Source organism: Ovis aries, chromosome 1, assembly GCF_016772045.2.
Source record: "Ovis aries strain OAR_USU_Benz2616 breed Rambouillet chromosome 1, ARS-UI_Ramb_v3.0, whole genome shotgun sequence".
NCBI lineage: Eukaryota > Metazoa > Chordata > Mammalia > Artiodactyla > Bovidae > Ovis > Ovis aries.
This window is the reverse complement of record NC_056054.1, coordinates 251,583,288-251,605,970: the sequence shown is the minus strand read 5'-3', so window position 1 is coordinate 251,605,970 and position 22,683 is coordinate 251,583,288. Positions and strand designations below refer to the sequence as shown.

The window sequence follows — 22,683 nt, the reverse complement described above, 5'->3', positions numbered from 1 at the left end:
TTCTGACCCAAGGGCTGGGTGACAATATCCTCTGGTGGCCCAAGCATTCTAACCAGAGACAGAACAGAATGCGGCTTCTCCACATGGATCTTTATACACTCTTTAATATTAGTAACCTGTTATGTAGCATGAGAGGCAGCACTGATGCAACTTGATCCCTAGTAATAACTTTTATCTTTTTAAATGTGGTGTTAGATCATACATTTTTCAATTTTTTTAATTCAAGTAGTTGATTTACAATGTCATGTTCGTTTCAGGTATACAACACAGTGATTCAGTTTTGCATATATATATGTTTACCTTGTGGTTCAGCTGGTAAAGAATCTGTCTGCAATGCAGGAGACCTGGGTTTGATCCCTGGGTTGGGAAGATCCCCTAGAGAAGGGAAAAGCTATCAACTCCAGTATTCTGGCCTGGAGAGTTCCATGGACTGTATAGTCCATGGGGTCACAAAGAGTCAGACACAACTGAGTGATTTTCATTTCACTTCATGTACGTACATACATATATATATATTCTATTTAAAATTCCTTTATAGGTTATTACAAAAATGTTTTCTCAATAATTTTATTTTTGGCTGTGAGATCTTTGTTGGGCCGGCATTTTTCTCTAGTTGTGGAGAGTGGGAGCTACTCTGTAGTTACAGTGCAAGGGCTTCTCAGTGTGGTGGCTTCTCTTGTTGCAGAGCATGGGCTCTAGGACACACAGGCTTCAGTAGCTGCGGCTCCCAGGCTCTAAAGCATAAGCTCAATATTTGTAGCACATGAGCTTAGTTACATTAAAATTAAAGTTAAATATAATACGTAAATGTCAACAGGTTTAATCTCAACAAATAAGTATACAATTTTATGTTTGCCAATGTTGAGTACTTACTTCCTGAAATCTTATCTACCCTCTTCATTTTCAATTATATTTGAGACATTAATGGGGAAACAGTGGAAGACTTTATTTTGGGGGGCTCCAAAATCACTGCAGATGGTGACTGCAGCCATGAAATTAAAAGACGCTTACTCCTTGGAAGAAAAGTTATGACCAACCTAGACAGCATATTAAAAAGCAGAGACATTACTTTGCTAACAAAAGTCCATCTAGTCAAAGCTATGGTTTTTCCAGTAGTCATGTATGGATGTGAGAGTTGGACTATAAAGAAAGCTGAGTGCCAATGAATTGATGCTTTTGAAGTGTGGTGTTGGAGAAGCCTCTTGAGAGTCCCTTGGACTACAAGAAGATCCAACCAGTCCATCCTTAAGCACATCGGTCCTGAGTGTTCACTGGAAGGACTGATGTTGAAGCTGAAACTCCAATACTTTGGCCACCTGATGTGAAGAACTGACTCATTTGAAAAGACCCTGATGCTGGGAAAGATGGAAAGCAGGAAGAGAAAGGGATGACAGAGAATGAGATGGTTGGATGGCATCATCAACTTAATGGACATGAGTTTGAGTAAACTCCGGGAGTTGGTGATGGAGAAGGAGGCCTGGCGTGCTGCAGTTCATGGGGTCACAAAGAGTCAGACACGACTGAGTGACTGAACTGAACTGAAGAGCTGACCAGAGAAAATATTTATAACAAATGAAAAGAGAGCACATATAAATATAGATACAATAATGACTTAACTCTGTAAAAAAATATATAAATATGCCATATTTTATACACCAAAATACTTATAGTGGTAGTAACTCTCTGAAGGCAAGAATCCTTGTCTTACTCATCCTTGTAGTGCCATCTTATAGAATAGTACCTGGTACAAAGTATGTGTTCAGTAAGTGCTTGCTCAAAAAAAATTAAAGTGAATAAGTTCTCAGAAAAAGCGGTACTCAATCAAGTAAATATATGAGATTTTAATATCTTTTTCATCTGAAATATACAAAGTTCTAAAGATAAAGTCTATACCTAACTAAAATCTTCTTATGTAACTTCATTATTACAAACTTAAGTCTTGAGTCAAAGATCCAATTCTAAAAATATAGTCTTAAAAATCATGTATCTACATATAATACTAAGACGAGTAAACTGTCTCAGGCTGTATCATTATCATCCACTGCGGCATAGATGGCTTGATTCCTTCTCTTGATTTTCTTTCTTTGTTCAGGTTCATGTTCATCACTCAGCCTCTTCAATGGCACCGTGGTTAAGTCCTTTCCATCCCCCACCTCCACAGGGTCACCAGAATTCCCCTCCTTGCACACTGGGGAACCTGAAGTATCGTCAGAAGATACAGTCATGGAACTTGGCAAGATCCTGATGTCAGAGAAGCTTGCAGAAAAGTCAGAAGCTTGATCAGAAGACGGTTCTACAGACGGTGTATTCACGTCACTGTGTGCACTTACAATACTATCATCATACTCCTCTTCTTCATCTAACATGATCTCATCTGGATTAATAGAGGACAGGGCAGATGTGTCTGTGTTATATTCACTAGGGTCTTCTCCAGAGTCATTACCCTCCACGTCATCCAGCCCTTCATAGTCACCACACAAGTGCTGGTCTTCCTTGGCCTTCTGAAGCCTGACATTAATGTCTGTGATGCCAAGTTGGGCACAAAATTCAGTCGTCTGAGGATTGATCCTATGAACCAACTGCATCTGTGTCTGTGGCTTGCTAGGGTCATAACAAGCAGCTGTTATACTAAAGTTATTTGGAACTTTGAGGTCATGATTCAATCTCTCCAGTACTTCGTTAATAGCTTCTTTTGTCGCACTGTAATCCCATCTAAAAAGTCCAAAACAATAGCTTTTTACATTTTATCGACCTCAGCAATAAATAATGAGATCTAACTATGGACTGCAGGTGAAATAATTAAAAAATTAACCACAGTTCAAAATTAATAAAATTATAGTTAACTTAGCAAAGGGCCATTTTTTAAATTAAAACAATTTTTAGAAAAAGCTGACCTTAACTCATGCCCTAAAACAAGTACAAATTATTTTAATGTGCAAACCAAATCTCCACCATCTTACAGTTTGATGCACTTATACACTTATTAGAGCTGGTGCTCAGCAGTCCATTTTCTTGGATTTCTTAGATGGAAAACATGCAGTTTTCATACCAGTCGGTAAACTCTGAATTGTTCTGATAGTCATTGAACAATAACTCCTTCGATTAAAAAAATTATAACAAGGTGGAGGGGACAAAAACTGTGCATACATTGGAGACAGCAAATCCTAAATAAGGCCAGACCTACCTTGTATGCAGGCCATTATTCTCAGGCATATTCCACAGGCGCTCAGTCACATTAATAAGATCATCAGTAGCCCTGAGAACAGTGAGCCATTCAGCATCATATTCCAAGGAATCAGGAGCACTGGGGTCATGTTCTACTTCTATTACCTACAGGAAGAAATTGGTAATTTTAAGAAATACATATCTATTCTTATATTCTAGGAATGTCAATATAACAATACAGTTTAGGAATTTAATTTAGTAGTGTAAAAACATTAATGTAACTTAAACATTCCCAGAGTAAATCTCAGAATATATAAATTACAAACAGCAACAATAAATTCCGAAAGAATAGTTAGTAATTTTTTTTTTTAATCATTGGAAAAGCAAACTACATGGCCAAGTTATTTCATTTTCTCTTTACCTGAAGAAAGTCTCTGTGTGGTAAGCACTTGTCCAAGGCTAGAAATTTGGTTGCTTTGGTTGATTGTCCTTTATCCATGGTCTAGAAAATATGAACCATGATTTAATAAAGAATGTTAAAACATCACCTCAGGTGGGTGGGGTGGGGAGGGAGAGGTCATATGTACACCTATGGCTGATTCATGTTCATCATGGCAGAAACCAACACAACATTGGAAAGCAATTATCCTCCAATTAAAAATTTTTTTAAAAAATCATCTCAGGCAAGTCATACATTGAATAGGATAGAAATAATCTTTATTACCCATACCTCTAAGTTGTGTGCTAAAGGAACAACTGTTACTTTTCCAAAACAAGTTAGCTCTATTTCTACTTGTACAATGGTAAGCAAGGCACTTAAATTCTCTGGGTTTCAATTTCTTTACAAGAGGACTTCCCTGGTGGTCCAGTGGTTAAGAGTCTGCCTGTCAGTGCCGGGGACACAGGTTTGATTCCTGGTCCAGGAAGATCCCAGATGCCACAGAGCAGCTAAGCCTGGGTGCTACAATTACTGAGCCCACACACTGCAACTAAAGCTGTGCACCTCAATTAGAGAAGTCCAGGCAAAGCAACAAGGAGAAGGCAATGGCACCCCACTCCAGCACTCTTGCCTGGAAAATCCCATGGATGGAGGAACCTGGTAGGGATCACTAGGAGTCGGACAGGACTGAGCGACTTCACTTTCACTTTTCACTTTCCTGCATTGGAGAAGGAAATGGCAACCCACTCCAGTGTTCTTGCCTGGAGAATCCCAGGGACGGGGGAGCCTGGTGGGCTGCTGTCTCTGGGGTCGCACAGAGTCGGTCATGACTGAAGCGATTTAGCAGCAGCAGCAGCGGGCAAAGCAACGAAGACCCAGCACAGCCAAAAGGAAAAAAAGTCCTTACAGTAGTCACAGCAGAAAGTAATGGTGGTAATGATAATGTTAAAGCAAATAATACACACAAACCAAAGCGTATAACACAAAGGTTAAAGACCAGACAAGAGATGAGTTTAAAAGTAAATTGGCAGAGCTAAAACCATAAAAATTGTAGAATTAATAGGAAAAAATTTTTGTAACCCTGGGTTAGGCAAAGATTCTTAGATATAACACCAAAGTAGATATTCACCAATAAAAATGAAAGAAATAGTGACACACGCTACAAGAATGATTCTCAAAGCAAGTAAAAGAGAGAAATCAGAAACCAAAGACTATTTATTTTATGATTCCACTTATATGAAATGTTCAGAAAAGGTAAATCCACAGAGATAAAAAGCAGTGGTTGGCTGGGGCTGAGGGCAGGAACACAGATTGACATGAAAGAGGCACAAAGGATCTTTTGGGATGATGGAAACATTCTAAAATTGGATTATATATGATGTTTGCACAAAGGAAATTTACTAAGAATCACTGAATTCTACACTTAAAACAGGTGAATTTTTTGATATGGAAATAAAAATCCAATAAAGCTCTTTTTAAAAAGTGAACTGGCAGAAAGCAACATGGGGGATCACAAAGATCAAAGTCACACTGGAAGAAGTAAAAAGTGACTCACTAAGAACAGCAGTGAAGCAAGCTCTTGGACACCCTGCTGAGAGTTTTGATTCCGTGGTGGGAGGCACAGAGACCACCGGCAGATCGGGAAGCAGGGTGGTTCTAAGGAAAGGTGATCTCTGGTGTTGGTTAAAGAGCTCAAACAGAAGACTGGTGAAGTCAGAGATGCCAAGAAAAAGGGGATCAAACATAGCTTTAATTCAGAGACACAAGCTCCTGAGGTTGATACCAGAAGACTGAGTTGGGCAGGTGGGGGGGGGGGGGGGGGGGGAGTATCAAGTCAGGTGCTTCAGTAACAGTCCAAGAAAGTCACAAGCCCAGAAGAGATTAACAGCGATGCGGGGCAGGTGACTGACAGAAACAGAAGATTTGGAGGTGAGGATAATCACGCTGGCAACAGCCCAAAGGAAAATGAAAGAGGTCACCTCACTTCCTTCCCCCAGTGAAGCTGGAGAGTGAGAATCAGAGAGGGCCCACAGGCATGTTTTCAGACAGAACCTTCCAGACTGTGTTTGAGGAGCATCACTGAAGTACACCTCTACCACTGAAGAGGATTTGGTCCAGTAAGTTCAGGAAGCGCTGCACACCCCCATCCCCGATCCTGGAGAAAGGTGATGCCCATTAGGACATTAAAGACTCTCAGGTTGACTTCCCAGATGGTCCAGTGGTTAAAAAATCCACCTTCCAATGCAGGGGACACAGGGGTTAGGGTTAGGGCAATAAGCTCCCACATGCATGGGGCAACTAAGCCCACGCTGCAACTACTGAGCCTGAGAGCACGCTCTGGGGCCCATGCACCATAGCTAGAGAGACGCCCAAGTGCCACGCGCGATCCCACATGTTGCAACTAAGACCCAGTGCAGCCAAAGAAATAACAAAGATGCTCAGAAATTCTAGAGAAGCTTCTGAGAAGGTATCTCTGTTAACCCAGCATTTTCTAAACATTTTCCCTAGGGAATACTTTATGGGAAAGTCAGAATTAAGTCAGAATTGGAGGTGAAAGGAAGAACCATGTATTTCCATAATAGCCTAGCAACGGCACCCCACTCCAGTATTCTTGCCTGGCAAATCCCACGGACGGAGGAGCCTGGTGGGCTGCAGTCCACGGGGTCGCTAGGAGTCAGACACAACTGAGCGACTTCACTTTCACTTTTCACTTTCATGCCTTGGAGAAGGAAATGGCAACCCACTCCAGTGCTCTTGCCTAGAGAATCCCAAGGACAGGGGAGCCTGGTGGGCTGCCGTGTATGGGGTCACACAGAGTCGGACACAACTGAAGTGACTTAGCAGCAACAAAGTCTACATTATCTACCTGCCATCAAGCACAATCAGCTATGCAGCTACTCAAGGAGCACTCTGGGAGTTTTCCTCCCTCTGTCGCTAAATCCTGATGATTATGCTTCCAAAATCTCTCTGGAGCCTGCTTCGTTCTGTGTTCCCTCTTTGCCATAGGTTAGAACCTCATCTTTTACTTACATAGCCCCCTCTGTCTCCCACTTTACATTACTCCAACCCACACACAAAACTGTTGCCAAACTGATCCTTCTGAAATGAAACTCTGATGTCATTATCTCCCAACTTTCCCAAACTCCAGAGCATGGCTGGAAGGCAGCTATGATCTTTCTCCAGCTTTCTCTCTCCCTGTGCCTCAGCCCCAGAGACCAACTATGCTTCCCCAAAGAGGCCACACTCTCAGACTTACAGCCTGTGCACACACTGGCCCCTTGGCCTAGATTACCCTGATAACCTGCTTCTTCCTGGCAACATCAATTCCTTTAGAAAACCTCCTCTATCCCTTCATCTCTCTGTCCACATCCCCATCTCACCATGGCCTGGTTTAGGTGTTCCCAAAGTACCCTAGTACTTTTATCACAGACTTACTATACTATTCAATAATTGACTGCTTGTCCCTTCTCCCGATTGGATGCTGAGTTACTCACAAAAGGAAACTTACATTTGATTTCTTTCGCAAACTTCCCAACTGTGCCCATGGTGCCCATAGATGTTCAGTAAGCGTTTATTAAATCAAAGAATAAACATTTTGGTTCCTACCTGGTGCTGCATCAAGGCTGCAAACTTTACGTGGAGGTGGGCGGAAAACCAGTAAGTAGGTTTTAAGTGCTCTAAAAGCTCGGAGGCAGCGGGACTTCCTAGTGTGTTATTTTCCACTTCTTGTCGGAAAAAAGATTTAGTCTTAAGAAGTTGCTTCTTGTTTCCATAATGATAGATACTTCTTGGCCAATCATGAGATAAGAATATGTCCATAGGCTGCTTCAGCTTTAACAGAAAAAGAAAAGAAAGCAAGCTATTAAAAAGAGATTAAACAAAAGGAATTCCCTGCCTTCCTTCAGCTACCACACCATTTACCCACGGAGTTCTCTAGATTTCAGTGTAATTCATCCTAGGGACACTTTGTTTACTGAAGTTACAGAAATACTGAGCTACTCACTCATTAAAGCAAAGAGAAATAACTTTCTCTCTACCTCATAAATGATCCTTATTTTCTATGGCAAAGCAGCTCAGTAGACACACTTTGATTAGACTGCCAGGCTCAGTTCAGCCTGGCAGACTCTACCACTGAACAGTGCGGGAAGTCTCCGGCAGGTAACTTTACCTAATTGAGCCTTGGCCTCTCACCCTTAGTGTGACAAAGCTGAGTAATATCTATCTCACAGAATCTGAGTGACATTTATATGAACTGTCACAGATGAAAATTGCTAGCTCATCAGTCATGTCCAACTCTGTGACCCCATGGGCTACACATTCCATGGAATTCTCCAGGCCAGAATACTGGAGTGGGTAGCCCTTCCCTTCTCCAGGGGATCCTCCCAACCCAGGTCTCCCAATTGCAGGCAGATTCTTTACCAGCTGAGCCACAGGGGAAGCCCAGGCACTGAATGGGATCACAAACAAAAACCCAGTTTCACCCACTCTCCAATTAAGCCAGTGTTTCAATATCACCTTCATGATTTTCCCATTTCCTCTATTATCACTATTATTTTCTATTTAATATCACTATTTAAAATAAGTAATACTTTCTGTAAACTATCACTTTTTTCCAATATGTATTCTTTAGCTTTACCTTAAGAAATAGTAGCTGAAATCATGGATCAAATATTTTATTATTAATCACTAAAATAAATGTATAGCCATTAAAAATTTATAAATGTTCATCTGGAAACCTCCTAAAACCAACTCAAGATCCAAATTTTAGAAATACAGAATTAAGCTCTTCTTGGAAGTAGTAGACTAAACTGATCAAAATACATTCTGGTACACAATTTCTTTACATTTTTTCAAGTCTGCCATAGTATAGTTTTTACGTACCTGTTTTAATTTGTAGACTTCAATATTTCTCACATGATATATACTCCTTATTGTAGCTGCATTATAAGGGGGGCACTCAAAATGACCTTAAAGAAGAGACGTTGTATTCAACTCCTTTAAATACTGAAAATATAAATATATACATATACTTCTCCAAAACTGATGTTTGTCAATACTTTTGGTTCTTTAAAATTTTATTTGAAAAACCCTGCTCTCAAAATGCTGGTATTTTCTAATAAGTAATTACAAAGTATAAATCTAAATGAATAGAGGGGCTTCTGATTTTTTAAATTAAATTATATTTAATTTTGGAATATACTGCTTATTCACATAGTTTTAAGATTTGAAAGATACCATCTGAAAGGTATAGGGGAAGGCGAAAGAAGAGTGAGGGAAGGATGGATGGGGAATTTGGCATATGGCATGTGGGATCTTAGTTCCCTGACCAGGGATTAAACCTAAGCCCCCTGCAGTGGAAGCTTGGAGTCTTAACTACTGGATCGCCAAATAAGTCCCTATATCATGATATACTTCACTAGTTCCCATCTTTTGCTATTACAAAGAAGACTGAAATAAATAAATTTGTTTATATCATTTTGTACTTGTGGACTATATCTGTAGATAAATTCCTAGAAGTAGAATTCCTTAGTCAAAATACTTGTATAATTTCCACAGATATTACCAATTATCCTCCAAAGAGTGGTTTCTATTTGCATCTACACCTGCTACATATGAGGTGGCCTATTTTTGTAGACCTGTTCCAACAGTTTACAACAGGGAGCAGGGCAGCAAGGAACAGACTTGAATTTAACAGTTATACTGAGGATATAAATTTTAGCTGCCAATTTAATTCATGAAAGTTTAAAATCAATGGGAATCCAAGCTATTTCTTTAAAATCAAGGTATGATTCATTCAGATTCAGTGTGGTATACTTATACAATGGAATACTATTCACAAGTTAAAATGAATACAGTTATATGTATCAACATGGATTTCAAAAACATATAAACAAACATGTGGCAGAAAAATATATGTAAAATGATACACTTATAATGAAGTTTAAAGCATCCTATATAATACAATGTTTAAAGCTATTAACTGATATGGTAATGACATAAAATAGTCAAGTGAATGATAAAAAACAAATTCAGAATAGTGACTGCCTGGTGAAGTAAGAAAGGAAAAAAAGGGAGAGATGGGATTGAGGACAGACAAACAATGAATTTTGATTGTATCTGCACTTTTTTTCTTAAAAATCAAAACTAAAAATGGCAAAATACCAAATAAAACTAAATGGTGTATACACAGATGATACATTCTAATGTTCTGTATGTTTTCATATGTATATAATATTTTATAAATTTAACAAATCTATTCATAGAAGACGGAGAAGGCAATGGCAACCCACTCCAGTACTCTTGCCTGGAAAATCCCACGGGTGGAGGAGCCTGGTAGGCTGCAGTCCATGGGGTCGCTAAGAGTCGGACACGACTGAGCGACTTCCCTTTCACTTTTCACTTTCATGCATTAGAGAAGGAAATGGCAACCCACTCCAGTGTTCTTGCCTAGAGAATCCCAGGGATGGGGGAGCCTGGTGGGCTGCCGTCTATGGGGTCGCACAGAGTTGGACACAACTGAAGCGACTTAGCAGCAGATTCATAGAAGAAATTCAATGAAAAAGTCAAACTATATACTCTGTTTAAGTTACTCTGTGGCATATAAGTTCTAAAGTTTAAAAACAATTCTCAGGGGACCACCCTAGCGGTCCAGTGGTTAAGAATCCACCTTCCAAAGCAGGAGACATAGGTTTGATCCCTGGTTGGGGAACTAAGACCTCACAGCCATGAGGCCACTAAGCCGACAAGCCACAACTAGAGAAGCCCCCACAATGAAACTAGAGACATCCTCCCACCACAACAAAGACTAGCGCAGCCAAAAATAAAATAAAAACTTTAAAATAATACTAAAAATAAATAAGAACAAATTAAAACAATTTTCAGAATAATAATACCCATTTTGCTATACACCTGAAATTAATGTAACAATGTAAGTCAAGTATACTTCAATTTTTTAAAAAAGAATGTAACGTCTTTTGTTGTGTTTTTTTAAAAAAAGGATAATATTACCTTTTCGATAGTCATGAGATTTAAAGATACCAGAGATTCCACCAATCCTTACTCCTCGGTATTTTACTACTCCTGCCAAACCTGAAAAATTACACAATTAAATAAAATTACTATAGGAAAAAGCAATCTCATTACTAACTTAACAGTTTAGAGGTCAAGAATACCATTCAGTCCTAAAATTATGTGAAAATTAAGTATCATGATGAGGTTACCCTTTTGCATAGAAATATGCCAACAATATATAAGGTGGTGCTCGCTTCGGCAGCACATATACTAAAATTGGAACGATACAGAGAAGATAGCATGGCCCCTGCACAAGGATGACACGCAATTCGTGAAGCGTTCCATATTTTTAATGGAGTATTACTCAGCCATTAAAAAGAATACATTTGAATCAGTTCTAATGAGGTGGATGAAACTGGAGCTGATTATACAGAGTGAAGTAAGCCAGAAAGAAAAACACCAATACAGTATACTAACACATATATATGGAATTTAGAAAGATGGCAATGATGACCCCGTATGCGAGACAGCAAAAGAGACACAAATGTAAAGAACAGACTTTTGGACTCTGTGGGAGAGGGAGAGGGTGGGATGATTTGGGAGAATGGCATTGAAACACGTATACTATCATGTAAGAAATGAATCACTAGTCTAGGTTCGATACAGGATACAGGATGCTTGGGGCTGGTGCACTGGGATGACCCAGAGAGATGATATGGGGAGGGTGTTGGGAGGGGGGTTCAGGGTTGAGAATTCTTGTACACCTGTGGCAGATTCATGTCAATGGAGGGCAAAACCAATACAGTATTGCAAAGTAAAAAAATAAAATAAAAAATATATATATATGTATATCTATATATAAGGTGGACTAGGGAGAGGGGACTAGAAGCAAATCAGGCAAGAGACTGAGCGGAGAGGGAGGAACAAATGAGACAGGATGTGTGAAGAGGGAAATTGTTTTGTTGTGTAGTCACTCCAGTACTCTTGCCTGGAAAATCCCATGGACGGAGGAGCCTGGTAGGCTGCAGTCCATGGGGTCTCGAAGAGTCGGACATTACTGAGCAACTTCACTTTCACGCATTGGAGAAGCAAATGGCAATCCACTCTAGTATTGTTGCCTGGAGAATTCCAGGGACAGAGCAGCCTGGTGGGCTGCCATCTATGGGATCGCACAGAGTCGGACACAACTGAAGCAACTTAGCAGCAGCAGCAGTCATTAAGTCCTGTTCCACTGTTTTGTGACCCCATGGACTGTGTAGCCTTCCAGGCTCCTCTGTCCATATGATTTTCCAGGCAAGAATACTGGAGTGGGTTGTCATTTCCTTCTCCAAGGGGTCTTTCCCACCCAGGGATCAAATTCATGTCTCCTGCATTGGCAGGCAGATTCTTTACCACTGAGTCACCTGGGAAGCTTGGTACCTAATGGAATATGGGGAGAGGGTGGGGGAAATAGGGAAAAATGTTCTATGATGGATTTATATGTTATAAACCTGAAACAAATTACAGGGAACACACAGGATAAAAGAAGTGCTAAACAACACGAGGGAATCCAGTCAGCTAAACCTAGAAAGCAGGAAAGCCTTACTGCCAGATAAATTCCCCATTTTCTTCAACAAATAAATAGCATGGGGCAGCGGGGGGGCGGGGGGGGCGGGGGGGGGGGCGGCAGAAAGTGACAAGGGACAGTTATGAGATTTCAGAATCATGACAATCAAATAAAATGCACAGACCTTGTTTGGATCCTATGTGAATAAGTCAACTGTAAAACAGACTTCTTTGTGATAATCAGGGAAATATGAACATAAACTAGGTAACAGATAATAATAGATAATTGGTAAAATCCTAGTACTGTAGTAGTGGTATTTTTTAAGTCTTCATCACTTAAAAATATGTGCTAAAGTATTTCCAGGTGAAATAATCTGATGGCTAAGATTTGCTTTAAAATACTACAATCACCTCCTCCCACAAAAGAGTTTAGTGGGGAGTGGGTTAAAAGAAGGAACGCAGTATGATAATCGTTGTTAAAGCTGGTTAATAGGTACAGAGATTCACTATACTATTCTCTATTTTATGAATGTTTAATAATTTCCATTATTAAAAGTTTATTTCTTTAATTTAATAAGAGGAATAGGAAAAAATAAAAAGAATGCAAATAGTATGGAAGCTCTTTGCAGTTACATTAAGTATTGCTTAAAGCACTAAATGATGCATGGGCATGTTCTCAAGATTGCCTACTTATGTGAATTATTTTAGTTAAATTTTCATAATTAACTATTTAAATCAAGAGAGTCCCCAAACACCACACATCTCAAGATGCTAATCAACTGATATACAAATCCTGGCAGGCTCTTCTATGCCATCAGACCAAGAAATTAACCATAAACACATACCTAAATAATAAATGTTTGGTGCTACCCAGCCACCGTAGGGTAACTCTTGCAAATGATTTGAGGCTTCATGGTTTCCCCCAATGAAAATCGTGAGAACTGGGGCCTTTTTCTCCCCAGAGTAATACCTAGAACATAAGGTTAAAAGTTGTCAATTGGTATTGCAGAAAAGAGAGACAGAGAAAAGCAAGTGGGCACGCCTATACAATTAGTCACAGCAGAAAAGCAAAATGATCTCAAGGGAAAAAATCTGAGCTCATCATAAAAACTTTAAAAGCTCTTTCTAAACGAATTCCCCATCCTTTTCCTTAAGAATGAAGAGCTGCCACTTTGGGTTTCAAGCCAAAGTATGTTCAGTGAGGTCAAAAACTTTTGCCGGTTCACTGTTAAAACCTTAGTTTCTAGAATGAGGACTGCGCTGTGCGTGCTGTGTTTAGTCCTCAGTCGTGTTCGACTCTTTGTGACCCCATGGACTGTAGCCCGCCAGGATCCTCTGTCCACGGAATTCTCCAGGCAATAAAGGAGTGAACTGCCATGCCCTCCTCCAAGAGATCTTCCCAACCCATGAGATCGAACCCAGGTCTCCTGCATTGCGAGCGGATTCTTTACCGTCTGAGCCATCGGGCAAGCCCTGAACAAGGACTAGCACACAGCAAGGATCCAATAAAAACTCTTGGATCATTAAATGAACAAGTCTCAGAGTCTTATCAAGCAGTGAGGTAGAAGAACCTGTCAGTTTCTTTCTCCAGGTGTCCCTCGCAGGCTAAGATCCCTTTCGAAACAAATAAAACAGAAGAATGGAAAGAAAAGTGACATTTACTAAGCGCCAGTTCATAGATACACAGCGTGAACAAAGGCGAGAAACGAGAACTAAGAGAGACAGCTGGTCAGTGGTAGGCAGACGGACTTGGAACCCAGCCCCCACCGCTGGCTGCCCCACACCTCGTACCGCGGGCAGGGCCGCGTCCCTCACCTGTAGAAGGTTTGCATGTGGCGGTACTTGGGCGGCACGGCCATGCAGCGCAGGTCGGCCTCGTTGCGCACTGCCTGGAAGTCGCCGCAGCAGAGCAGAATGTCTATCCGCCCCGGGCCACGCCGCTCCGCCAGCGCCAGCGTCTCATAGATCTTGTCCAGCTCGCCGTGGCAGCAGCCGGCCACAGCCAAGCGCATCCTGCCAGTCCGTAGAGGGGAGCGCTGCCCGCCACCCCTTAACCAGAACCAGACAGCGAAGACCAGACTGAGATCAGCAGCCGCCCGCCTTTCCTGACATGCCGCCTCCTGCAATTGACTCTCCAGTAATATAATTCACTTCCGGTTTTCAAATCTCGCGAGAAAGGGATCGGACGGGCAAGATCCACTCAGGGATTCCAGGGAACTTTCAAATAGACTCGGATTTTGCCTGTCTCGGCGGGGTTTTGAGTCCGAACAGATTGACAGATGCTAGAAATTAAAACCAGAATAGTAAAATAAACATTCCCGAAAATAGTGTAGTTTGATAATATGAAACCAAACTTAGGGTGTACCCCTCACGGCAAAGATAGTTGCCTAAAAATGATTAGAAATTAAAAGGTTTCTAAAAGACACTACAAAATAAAAACAAATTTAAAATAAAAACCCACTGACGATTTTGAAATTATCTCTTCGAAGAGTTTCTAAAATTATCAGGTTTTTGGTTTGTTTTTTTTTCAAAGGGGGCCAGGGACTCTTCATTTTCCTACCAGTTGTTTGCATAACTAGACAGCAAACTCAATGAAAGCGAAGAACGTCTCGAAAACATCCAGGAGGGAAAAGGACCAGACTGACAATTGATGAATTAGTGGCCAAGGCAGAAACAGGTAAACAAATAAAACCCTTATGGCAAATTTAATCAAGAAAAGAATCGAACATCCTGAGATCAAACCCGGGTTTTCTTGCATTGCAGGCGGATTCTTTACCGTCTGAGCCACCAGGGAAGCCCAAGAATACTGGAGTGGGTAGCCTATCCCTTTTCCAGGGGATCTTCCCAAGGCAGAGACAAGTAAACAAATAAAGCCCTTATGGCAAATTTAATCAAGAAAATTAATCTAATCGAACTTCTCTGGTGATCCAGTAGTTAAGACTCTATTCTAACTTCTAACATGATGCATCAGCTTTACTTGTTTTTAAATTTCATAGAAATGTCAGTGTATATTATGTATTCTTTTAAGTCTGGCTTCTTTCACTTAATATCTGTGAAATTCGTTCATGAATCTTATATAACCGAGCAGGAGGACACTGTGGGGTCTTCCTAGGGCAGAGGACCACACCACCACCACACCACCCCCAACCCCCATAATGTCCTCCACCCACACCTTGTTTGTAGAGAGGCTAGCCTCCTAGGTCTACCCCAAAATCCAAAGAATAAATTTAATTAAAGTGAGAAAATGCGGAAGCAAAGGGAAGCAATCAAACAAGACAAAATAATAATTGTTTAGCTGTTAAACAAAGTCAAGGACCTTTAGTTCCCCAAGAACTATTATAGATACTATCTTGAGCCATATCCTTTGAACTGTTTTACAGATACTGAAACCCTGGGTGGAAGAAGTTAACTGTATGCTGTCCACTAGCACAGCGACCTCAGGCTGGTTGGAACCAGAAGGTTGATGATATGTCTCCTGATTGCTTCACCACCAACCAGTCAGAATGTCCACGAGCTAATCATGCACCCCACAACCCTTTCCCTCACCCTGTCTGTAAAAATCTTTCCCTGAAAGCCATCAGGGAGTTCAGATCTTTTGAACACTAGCTATCTGGACTCCCAGCTTGGCGTCCTGCAATAATTGCTGCTCTTTCCTTCATCACAACCAATAGGTTTGGCTTGACTAGAAATGGGCAAGCAGACCCAAGTTTGGTTTGGTATCATCTTTACTATGGATAGATATAGCCATAGTATGCTGTTTCATATTACTGCGTAGCATTCCATTGTGTGAACATACCACAGTTCATGGATCTGTTTTTCTGTTGAAGGACATTTGGATTGTTTCTAACTTGGGCTGTTATGAATAAAGCCACCATGCACATTTTTGTAAAATCTTTTGGTGGACATAGCACTTTTTCTCCTTGGATTATGGCCAGGAATGGAATCTGTGGGTAATGTGGCAGATATATATTAGTCCCTCAGTTGTGTCTGACTCTTTGTGACACCATGGACTGTAGCCCACCAGGAGAATTCTCCAGTCAAGAATACTGATTCTGTTAGAGTAAAGACAATATCTAGACAGAGGTACTCATTTTGTTTAGTCACTAAGTCATGTCCATTCTTTTGTGACTCAGTGGACTGTAGCCCACCAGGCTTCTCTGTTCATGGCATTTCCCAGGCAAGAACTGGAGTGGGTTGCCATTTCCTTCTCCAGGGGATCTTCCTGGCTCAAGGATTGAACCAGTGTCCCCTGCTTGGCAGGTAGATTCTTTGCCTCTGAGCCACCAGGGAAGCCGATACTCAATGATGAGCAAGACGAAAAAAGAAACCACATGTGAACTATGGAAGCATGCTAAAAAAAAAAAAAAAAAAAAGCCTAATCTAGGGTAAAGCTGAGCAGATATTAATTAAAAACTTTGTAGATACAATCAGACCTTTCTCCTCTAAATCAAGTCTGCTTGTTGAAGTGGTTGATTCCAAGGCAGAGAAAGTACAACATGAGCCTGGATCATCTTGTGCCATAAAACAAAGGTGTGCTCCTTGAAAATATGTGAGTTATTTTCAAATATCTTTTGATATTAATTTCCAACATAATTCTACAGTGATAAGAGAACAGACTCTAGGATTTCAATACCTTTAAACCATGAAATTTTTGCACCTTGTTTTATGTCCCTGGATATGTCCCCTATTTTATAGTCTGTGGGAACTTGAATAGAATTTGTATCCTACTGTTGTATGAAAATTGTATTTTCACCTAATTGTGCTTTTTAGGCCTACTGTATCCTTCTACTTTTCTTTATATTCATTCTATTAGTTTTTAAGAGTTTGATAGTGAAATTCCAACTAAAAGTCTTAATTTATCTACTTAAAAATAATTGTAATATATAGTGGAACTGTATGTAACTCTGTTCTGTATTTTCCAAGTCTCCTATAAATGTGTTATCATACTTTCATAATTTAAAAAATAAAGAGACAAAAAGAAAATGAAAACAGGAAGTACTCAAAGAATCTGGAACACCAAAATGTCGTTGACTGAAGGTTTTCTTACAAGCCAAATCTGAAACAATTTCAACAACAGAATGCATAATTGTAGTAACAGACATTAGCCTGTTGAATAAAGTAAGAATACACTATTTCATCCTGGCAGAAGTAAGTGAATAAACAAGTAAGTAGGAAAAGAGAGCTCACATTTACATAAGAATGCTGATTGATAAGTATAGAAGGAAAGTTGGAGTTAAAAATTACCATTTACCATCATCATCATCACTGTTTCAAGTAAGAATTTTCAGTTCAGTTCAGTTCAGTTCAGTCGCTCAGTCGTATCCGACTCTTTGTGACCCCATGAATCGCAGCACACCAGGCCTCCCTGTCCATCACCAACTCCCGGAGTTCACTCAGACTCACGTCCATCGAATCAGTGATGCCATCCAGCCATCTCATCCTCTGTCGTCCCCTTCTCCTCCTGCTCCCAATCCCTCCCAGCATCAGAGTCTTTTCCAATGAGTCAACTCTTCTCATGAGGTGGCCAAAGTACTGGAGTTTCAGCTTTAGCATCATTCCTTCCAAAGAAATCCCAGGGCTGATCTCCTTCAGAATGGACTGGTTGGATCTCCTTGCAGTCCAAGGGACTCTCAAGAGTCTTTTCCAACACCACAGTTCAAAAGCATCAATTCTTTGGCGCTCAGCTTTCTTCACAGTCCAACTCTCACATGAATGTTAAAACAACTGGGAAAAACTCTGAAGAGTAATAGGATATTTATAGGGCTTCCCTGGTAACTCAGCGGTAAAGAATCCACCTGCAATCCAGGATACACAGGAGATCTGGGTTCAATGCCTAGGTCGGGAAGATCCCCTGGAGGAGGACATGGCAACCCACTCCAGTATTCTTGCCTGGAGGATTCCATGGACAGAGGAGCCTGGAGCGCTACCATCCATGAGGTCGCAAAGAGTCAGACACGACTGAAGTGACTGCACACACACGCACATACTCACACACAAAGGATACTTATATAGTCTCAACACAGCTATTATTTGAAGCTATTTATATGATCTCAATTATTGGAGAAGGAAATGGAAACCCACTCATTTATTCTTGGCTGGAGAATTCCATTGACAGAGAAGCCTGACAGGTTGCAATCCATGGGGTCACAAAGAGTCAGACAGGACTGAGCGACTTTCACTTCACTTATATGATCTCAAAGTAGCTTTCCAAAAGATACCTTTTTTTTTTTTTAAACAAAAAGACAAAAAGGGATTTTGCACTAGAGAAACCTTGCAGACACCACTTAATAGAGTGATCAAAGTTAATCTCACTAGGAATGGACAAATCCACATCATGTGCCTCCTGAGATGACTTATGTTATTTCTGTGGTATTCCTGAAAAAAATGCATAACCTGAATCTAATCTTGAAAGATAGGAGATAAATTGAAATTGACAAAAAATATTAAACTACCTGGCCTGTCTTTTATTTTTAATATGATTGTTGTGAAATACAAGGACAGACTGAGAAAGATTAAAAACTAAAGGATACTGAAGCTTTGTGAGAACTGAATGCTATGTGCTGCTATAAAAACGCATAATTAGGATAACTGCAAAATCTGAATAAAATCGGTAAATTAGATAGCACTGTATCAGTGTTAATTTCCTGCTCTTGATCATTTTACTATGGGTACATAAAGGATTCCCTTGTTTTTAGAAAACACACACTGAACTATTTAGAAATATATGTATCTGCCCATTCATGTATTGCAGGGGCTAGAGGCTAAGAAACTACATTTCTTACAGTCCCTTGCCAGCTGAAGTCTGGATTAGGTTTTGCAAATGAGAAACATTTGTGTAAAGTTAGAAAGTAGAAAAGTAAAAACCATTTCTTTTCTCTTCTGGCTCTGGCAACAGTTGTGGCAGCTCAGCACCCTGAGCTCATTTAGTGATGGTAAACTTCTTGCTGTTCCTGATCTGGAGTAAACTATTCCCTCCCTGTTAACCCAATAATTTTGTAATCCTTTTGCTTAAAATACCTAAAATGGGTTCTGTATTCTTGTATGTTATACCAGCCTAGATATCATTCAAGTAAAAGGCAACAAGCAAGATATTTTCAGCCATGAAAGGCCTCCAAGGAGACAATACCCATGAGCCCCTCTTGAAAAAATATGACTTGACAATGAAATCCAGCCAAATAAGAGTTGAATAAAAACAAATGACACAGGAAAGAACTGCATTTAAAAGGTGGAAGATTTAGAACAGAGTGAGGGAATCGGAAATGCTATGGTAGGAGTAGGGCACTTAATGAATATAGGGTGGTTCTGCAAGACTATGTTGATAGGGTGAAATTGAGCTTCATGAAATAAGGGAATGAGCTCTGGAGCTGTCTGGGCAATGAGTCTTCTAGTCAGTTTATAAATAAAATGTTATACATCAAGATAAAACATCCATCCCTGCTATCTGTATCTTGTAATTGAACTAGGTGGGTGTGGCACCTACTACACCTGATGGTGGTAGGCTAACTGCAAGAAACAAGTGAGCAAGTCTGCGGTGGGAAAACTAGAGAGGCAAGCATCACATAGATATATTAATAAAAAGAGTTCTGTGGCGGCTCTAGGCTCTGCATTTTTAACCTGTCAGACATTCCATCAGACTTCCTGATTTCATCAGACTTTTTTATTTAAAGCTAGCAATATTTCTTGTTTATAGGTTTGATGACTTCTGGATTCCATTCCCATCTTGTAAATGGTGAAGATTGGATTTACTTTGCCTAACTTGTCACCTTTACATCTCCATTTTCAAACTCATTTGCCTATTATGGTCATTATTGCTTGGGGTGGGGGTGTAGGTGTCTTTTCGTCTCAGTTCAGTCACTTAGTCATGTCCGACTCTTTGCAACCCCATGAACCTCAGTACACCAGGCGTCCCTGTCCATCACCAACTCCCAGAGTCCACCCAAACCCATGTCCATTGTGTTGGTGATGCCATCCAACCATCTCATCCTCTGTCGTCCCCTTCTCCTCCTGCCCTCAATCTTTCTCAGCATCAGGGTCTTTTCAAATGAGTCAGCTCTTTGCATCAGGTGGCCAAAGTATTGGAGTTTCAGCTTCAACATTAGTCCTTCCAATGAACACCCAGGACTAATCTCCTTTAGGATGGACTGGTTGGATCTCCTTGCAGTCCAAGGGACTCTCAAGAGTCTTCTCCAACACCACAGTTCAAAATCATTCATTCTTCTGTGCTCAGCTTTCTTGACAGTCCAACTCTCACATCCATACATGACCACAGGAAAAACCATAGCCTTGACTAGACAGACCTTTGTTGGCAAAGTAATGTCTCTGCTTTTAATATACTGTTTAGGTTGGTCATAACTTTCCTTCCAAGGAGCAAGTGTCTTTTAATTTCATGGCTGCAATCACCATCCCCAGTGATTTTGGAGCCCAGAAAAATAAAGTCAGCCACTGTGTCCCCATCTTTTTGCCATGAAGTGATGGGACTGGATGCCATGATCTTAGTTTTCTGAATGTTGAGCTTTAAGTCAACTTTTTCACTCGCCTCTTTCACTTTCATCAAGAGGCTCTTTAGTTCTTCACTTTCTGCCATAAGGGTGGTGTCATCTGCTTATCTGAGGTTATTGATATTTCTCCCAGCAATCTTGATTCCAGCTTGCGCTTCCTCCAGCCCAGCGTTTCTCATGATGTACTCTGCATAGAAGTTAAATAAGCAGGGTGACAATATACAGCCTTGACGTACTCCTTTTCCTATTTGGAACCAGTCTGTTGTTCCATGTCCAGTTCTAACTGTTACTTCCTGATCTGTATACAGGTTTCTCAAGAGGCAGGTCAGGCAGTCTGGTATTTCCATCTCTTTCAGAATTTTCCACAGTTTATTGTGATCCACACAGTCAAAGGCTTTGGCATAGTCAATAAAGCAGAAATAGATGTTTTTCTGGAACTCTCTTGCTTCTTCCATGATCCAGCAGATGTTGGCAATTTGATCTCTGGTTCCTCTGCCTTTTCTAAAACCAGCTTGAACATCTGGAAGTTCATGGTTCACGTATTGCTGAAGCTGGCTTGGAGAATTTTGAGCATTACTTTACTAGCATGTGAGATGAGTGCAATTGTGCAGTAGTTTGAGCATTCTTTGGCATTGCCTTTCTTTGGGATTGGAATGAAAACTGACCTTTTCCAGTCCTGTGGCCACTGCTGAGTTTTCCAAATTTGCTGACATATTGAGTGCAGCACTTTCACAGCATCATCCTTTAGGATTTGAAATAGCTCAACTGGAATTCCATCACCTCCACTAGATTTGTTCGTAGTGATACTTCCTAAGGCCCACTTGACTTCACATTCCAGGATGTCTGGCTCTAGATGAGGGATCACACCATCGTGATTATCTGGGTCAGGAAGATCTTTTTTGTATAGTTCTGTGTATTCTTGCCACCTCTTCTTAATATCTTCTGCTTCTGTTAAGTCCATACCATTTCTGTCCTTTATTGAGCCCATCTTTGCATGAAATGTTCCCTTGGTATCTCTAATTTTCTTGAAGAGATCTCTAGTCTTTCCCATTCTGTTGTTTTCCTCTATTTCTTTGCATTGATCTCTGAGGAAGGCTTTCTTATCTCTCCTTGCTATTTTTTGGAACTCTGCATTCAAATGGGTATATCGTTCCTTTTCTCCTTTGGTTTTCGCTTCTCTTCTTCTCACAGCTATTTGTAAGGCCTCCTCACACAGCCATTTTGCTTTTTTGCATTTCTTTTTCTTCGGGATAGTCTTGCTCCCTGTCTCCTGTAAAATGTCACGAACCTCCATCCATAGTTCATCAGGCACTCTATCAGATCTAGTCCCTTAAATCTACTTCTCACTTCCACTGTGTAGTCATAACGGATTTGATTTAGGTCATACCTGAATGGTCTAATAGTTTTCCCCACTTTCTTAAATTTAAGTCTGAATTTGGAGTCCCCAGTAATCCAGAAGATGGTAAGCCATCTGAAGCCCTGTTGGTTTTATAGTGTCTCTTTTCCTATAAATAATTGAGGTCCTCATCCTACCATTGATCTTGGAAGGTCTGTCAGTGTTTCCACAGCTAAATGCAGAGAAGTGGTGTCTTAATTGTTTCATTAGACAAATATTTATGGAAAAGCCAAGCTCTGTGTGGAGCAGCACCCAGAGCTTTGCCTGGTCTGTTTCTGTTGACCCTTTAGGTCAGAGCTTGGGAGCCACCTCTACCAGAAGAACTTCTTATGACTTTAGTCCTGATGAGGTTTCCTCGTAGACCCTCTCTTAGCCCCACACCCTTTCACTAGTCATCCTACATTCTACATCCTAATGACTTGTCTTTCTTCTTCCCCACCCCACCCCCCCCCCAGACAGTGCCACAAGTGTGATATTAGTTCCGTAAGATTGAACTCATGTCCCCTGCAGTGGAAAGTGGAAGCAGAGTCCTAACCACTGGACAGCCAGGGAAGTTCCTCTCTTTCCCTTTTTGAAAGCTCTGGGATTACAGGGAATATGTTTCTCTTGTTAATTGTATTACCACCCCT

At 40.6% G+C, this 22,683-nt stretch overlaps 1 protein-coding gene and 1 non-coding gene across 2 annotated transcripts; one reads left to right on the top strand and one right to left on the bottom strand.

Annotated features, from left to right (window-relative positions):
• Positions 1–1,826: 1,826 nt before the first annotated feature.
• Positions 1,827–14,304, bottom strand: DBR1 (debranching RNA lariats 1). The gene is made up of 8 exons (XM_004003309.5): positions 13,976–14,304; positions 13,006–13,130; positions 10,613–10,693; positions 8,486–8,571; positions 7,211–7,435; positions 3,587–3,667; positions 3,185–3,330; positions 1,827–2,712 (listed from the first exon to the last, which is right to left on the bottom strand). The coding sequence occupies exons 1-8, from the start codon at positions 14,170–14,172 to the stop codon at positions 2,019–2,021; spliced, it is 1,635 nt and encodes a 544-aa protein (XP_004003358.2). The 5' UTR covers positions 14,173–14,304; the 3' UTR covers positions 1,827–2,018.
• On the top strand, positions 10,862–10,966 carry LOC114111067 (U6 spliceosomal RNA). The gene has a single exon (XR_003587195.1). It is a non-coding gene; the product is annotated as a U6 spliceosomal RNA (small nuclear RNA).
• Positions 14,305–22,683: the final 8,379 nt, after the last annotated feature.

Coding starts and splice junctions, on each gene's coding strand:
- DBR1 (XM_004003309.5), bottom strand. CDS start 14,172: ATGCGCTTGGCTGTGGCCGGCTGCTGCCACGGCGAGCTGGACAAGATC. Junction 10,694..13,005: donor ACCAAACATTTATTATTTAG/GTATGTGTTTAT, acceptor GTAATTTTTCAG/GTTTGGCAGGAGTAGTAAAA. Junction 7,436..8,485: donor AAGTCTACAAATTAAAACAG/GTACGTAAAAAC, acceptor TTTCTGTTAAAG/CTGAAGCAGCCTATGGACAT.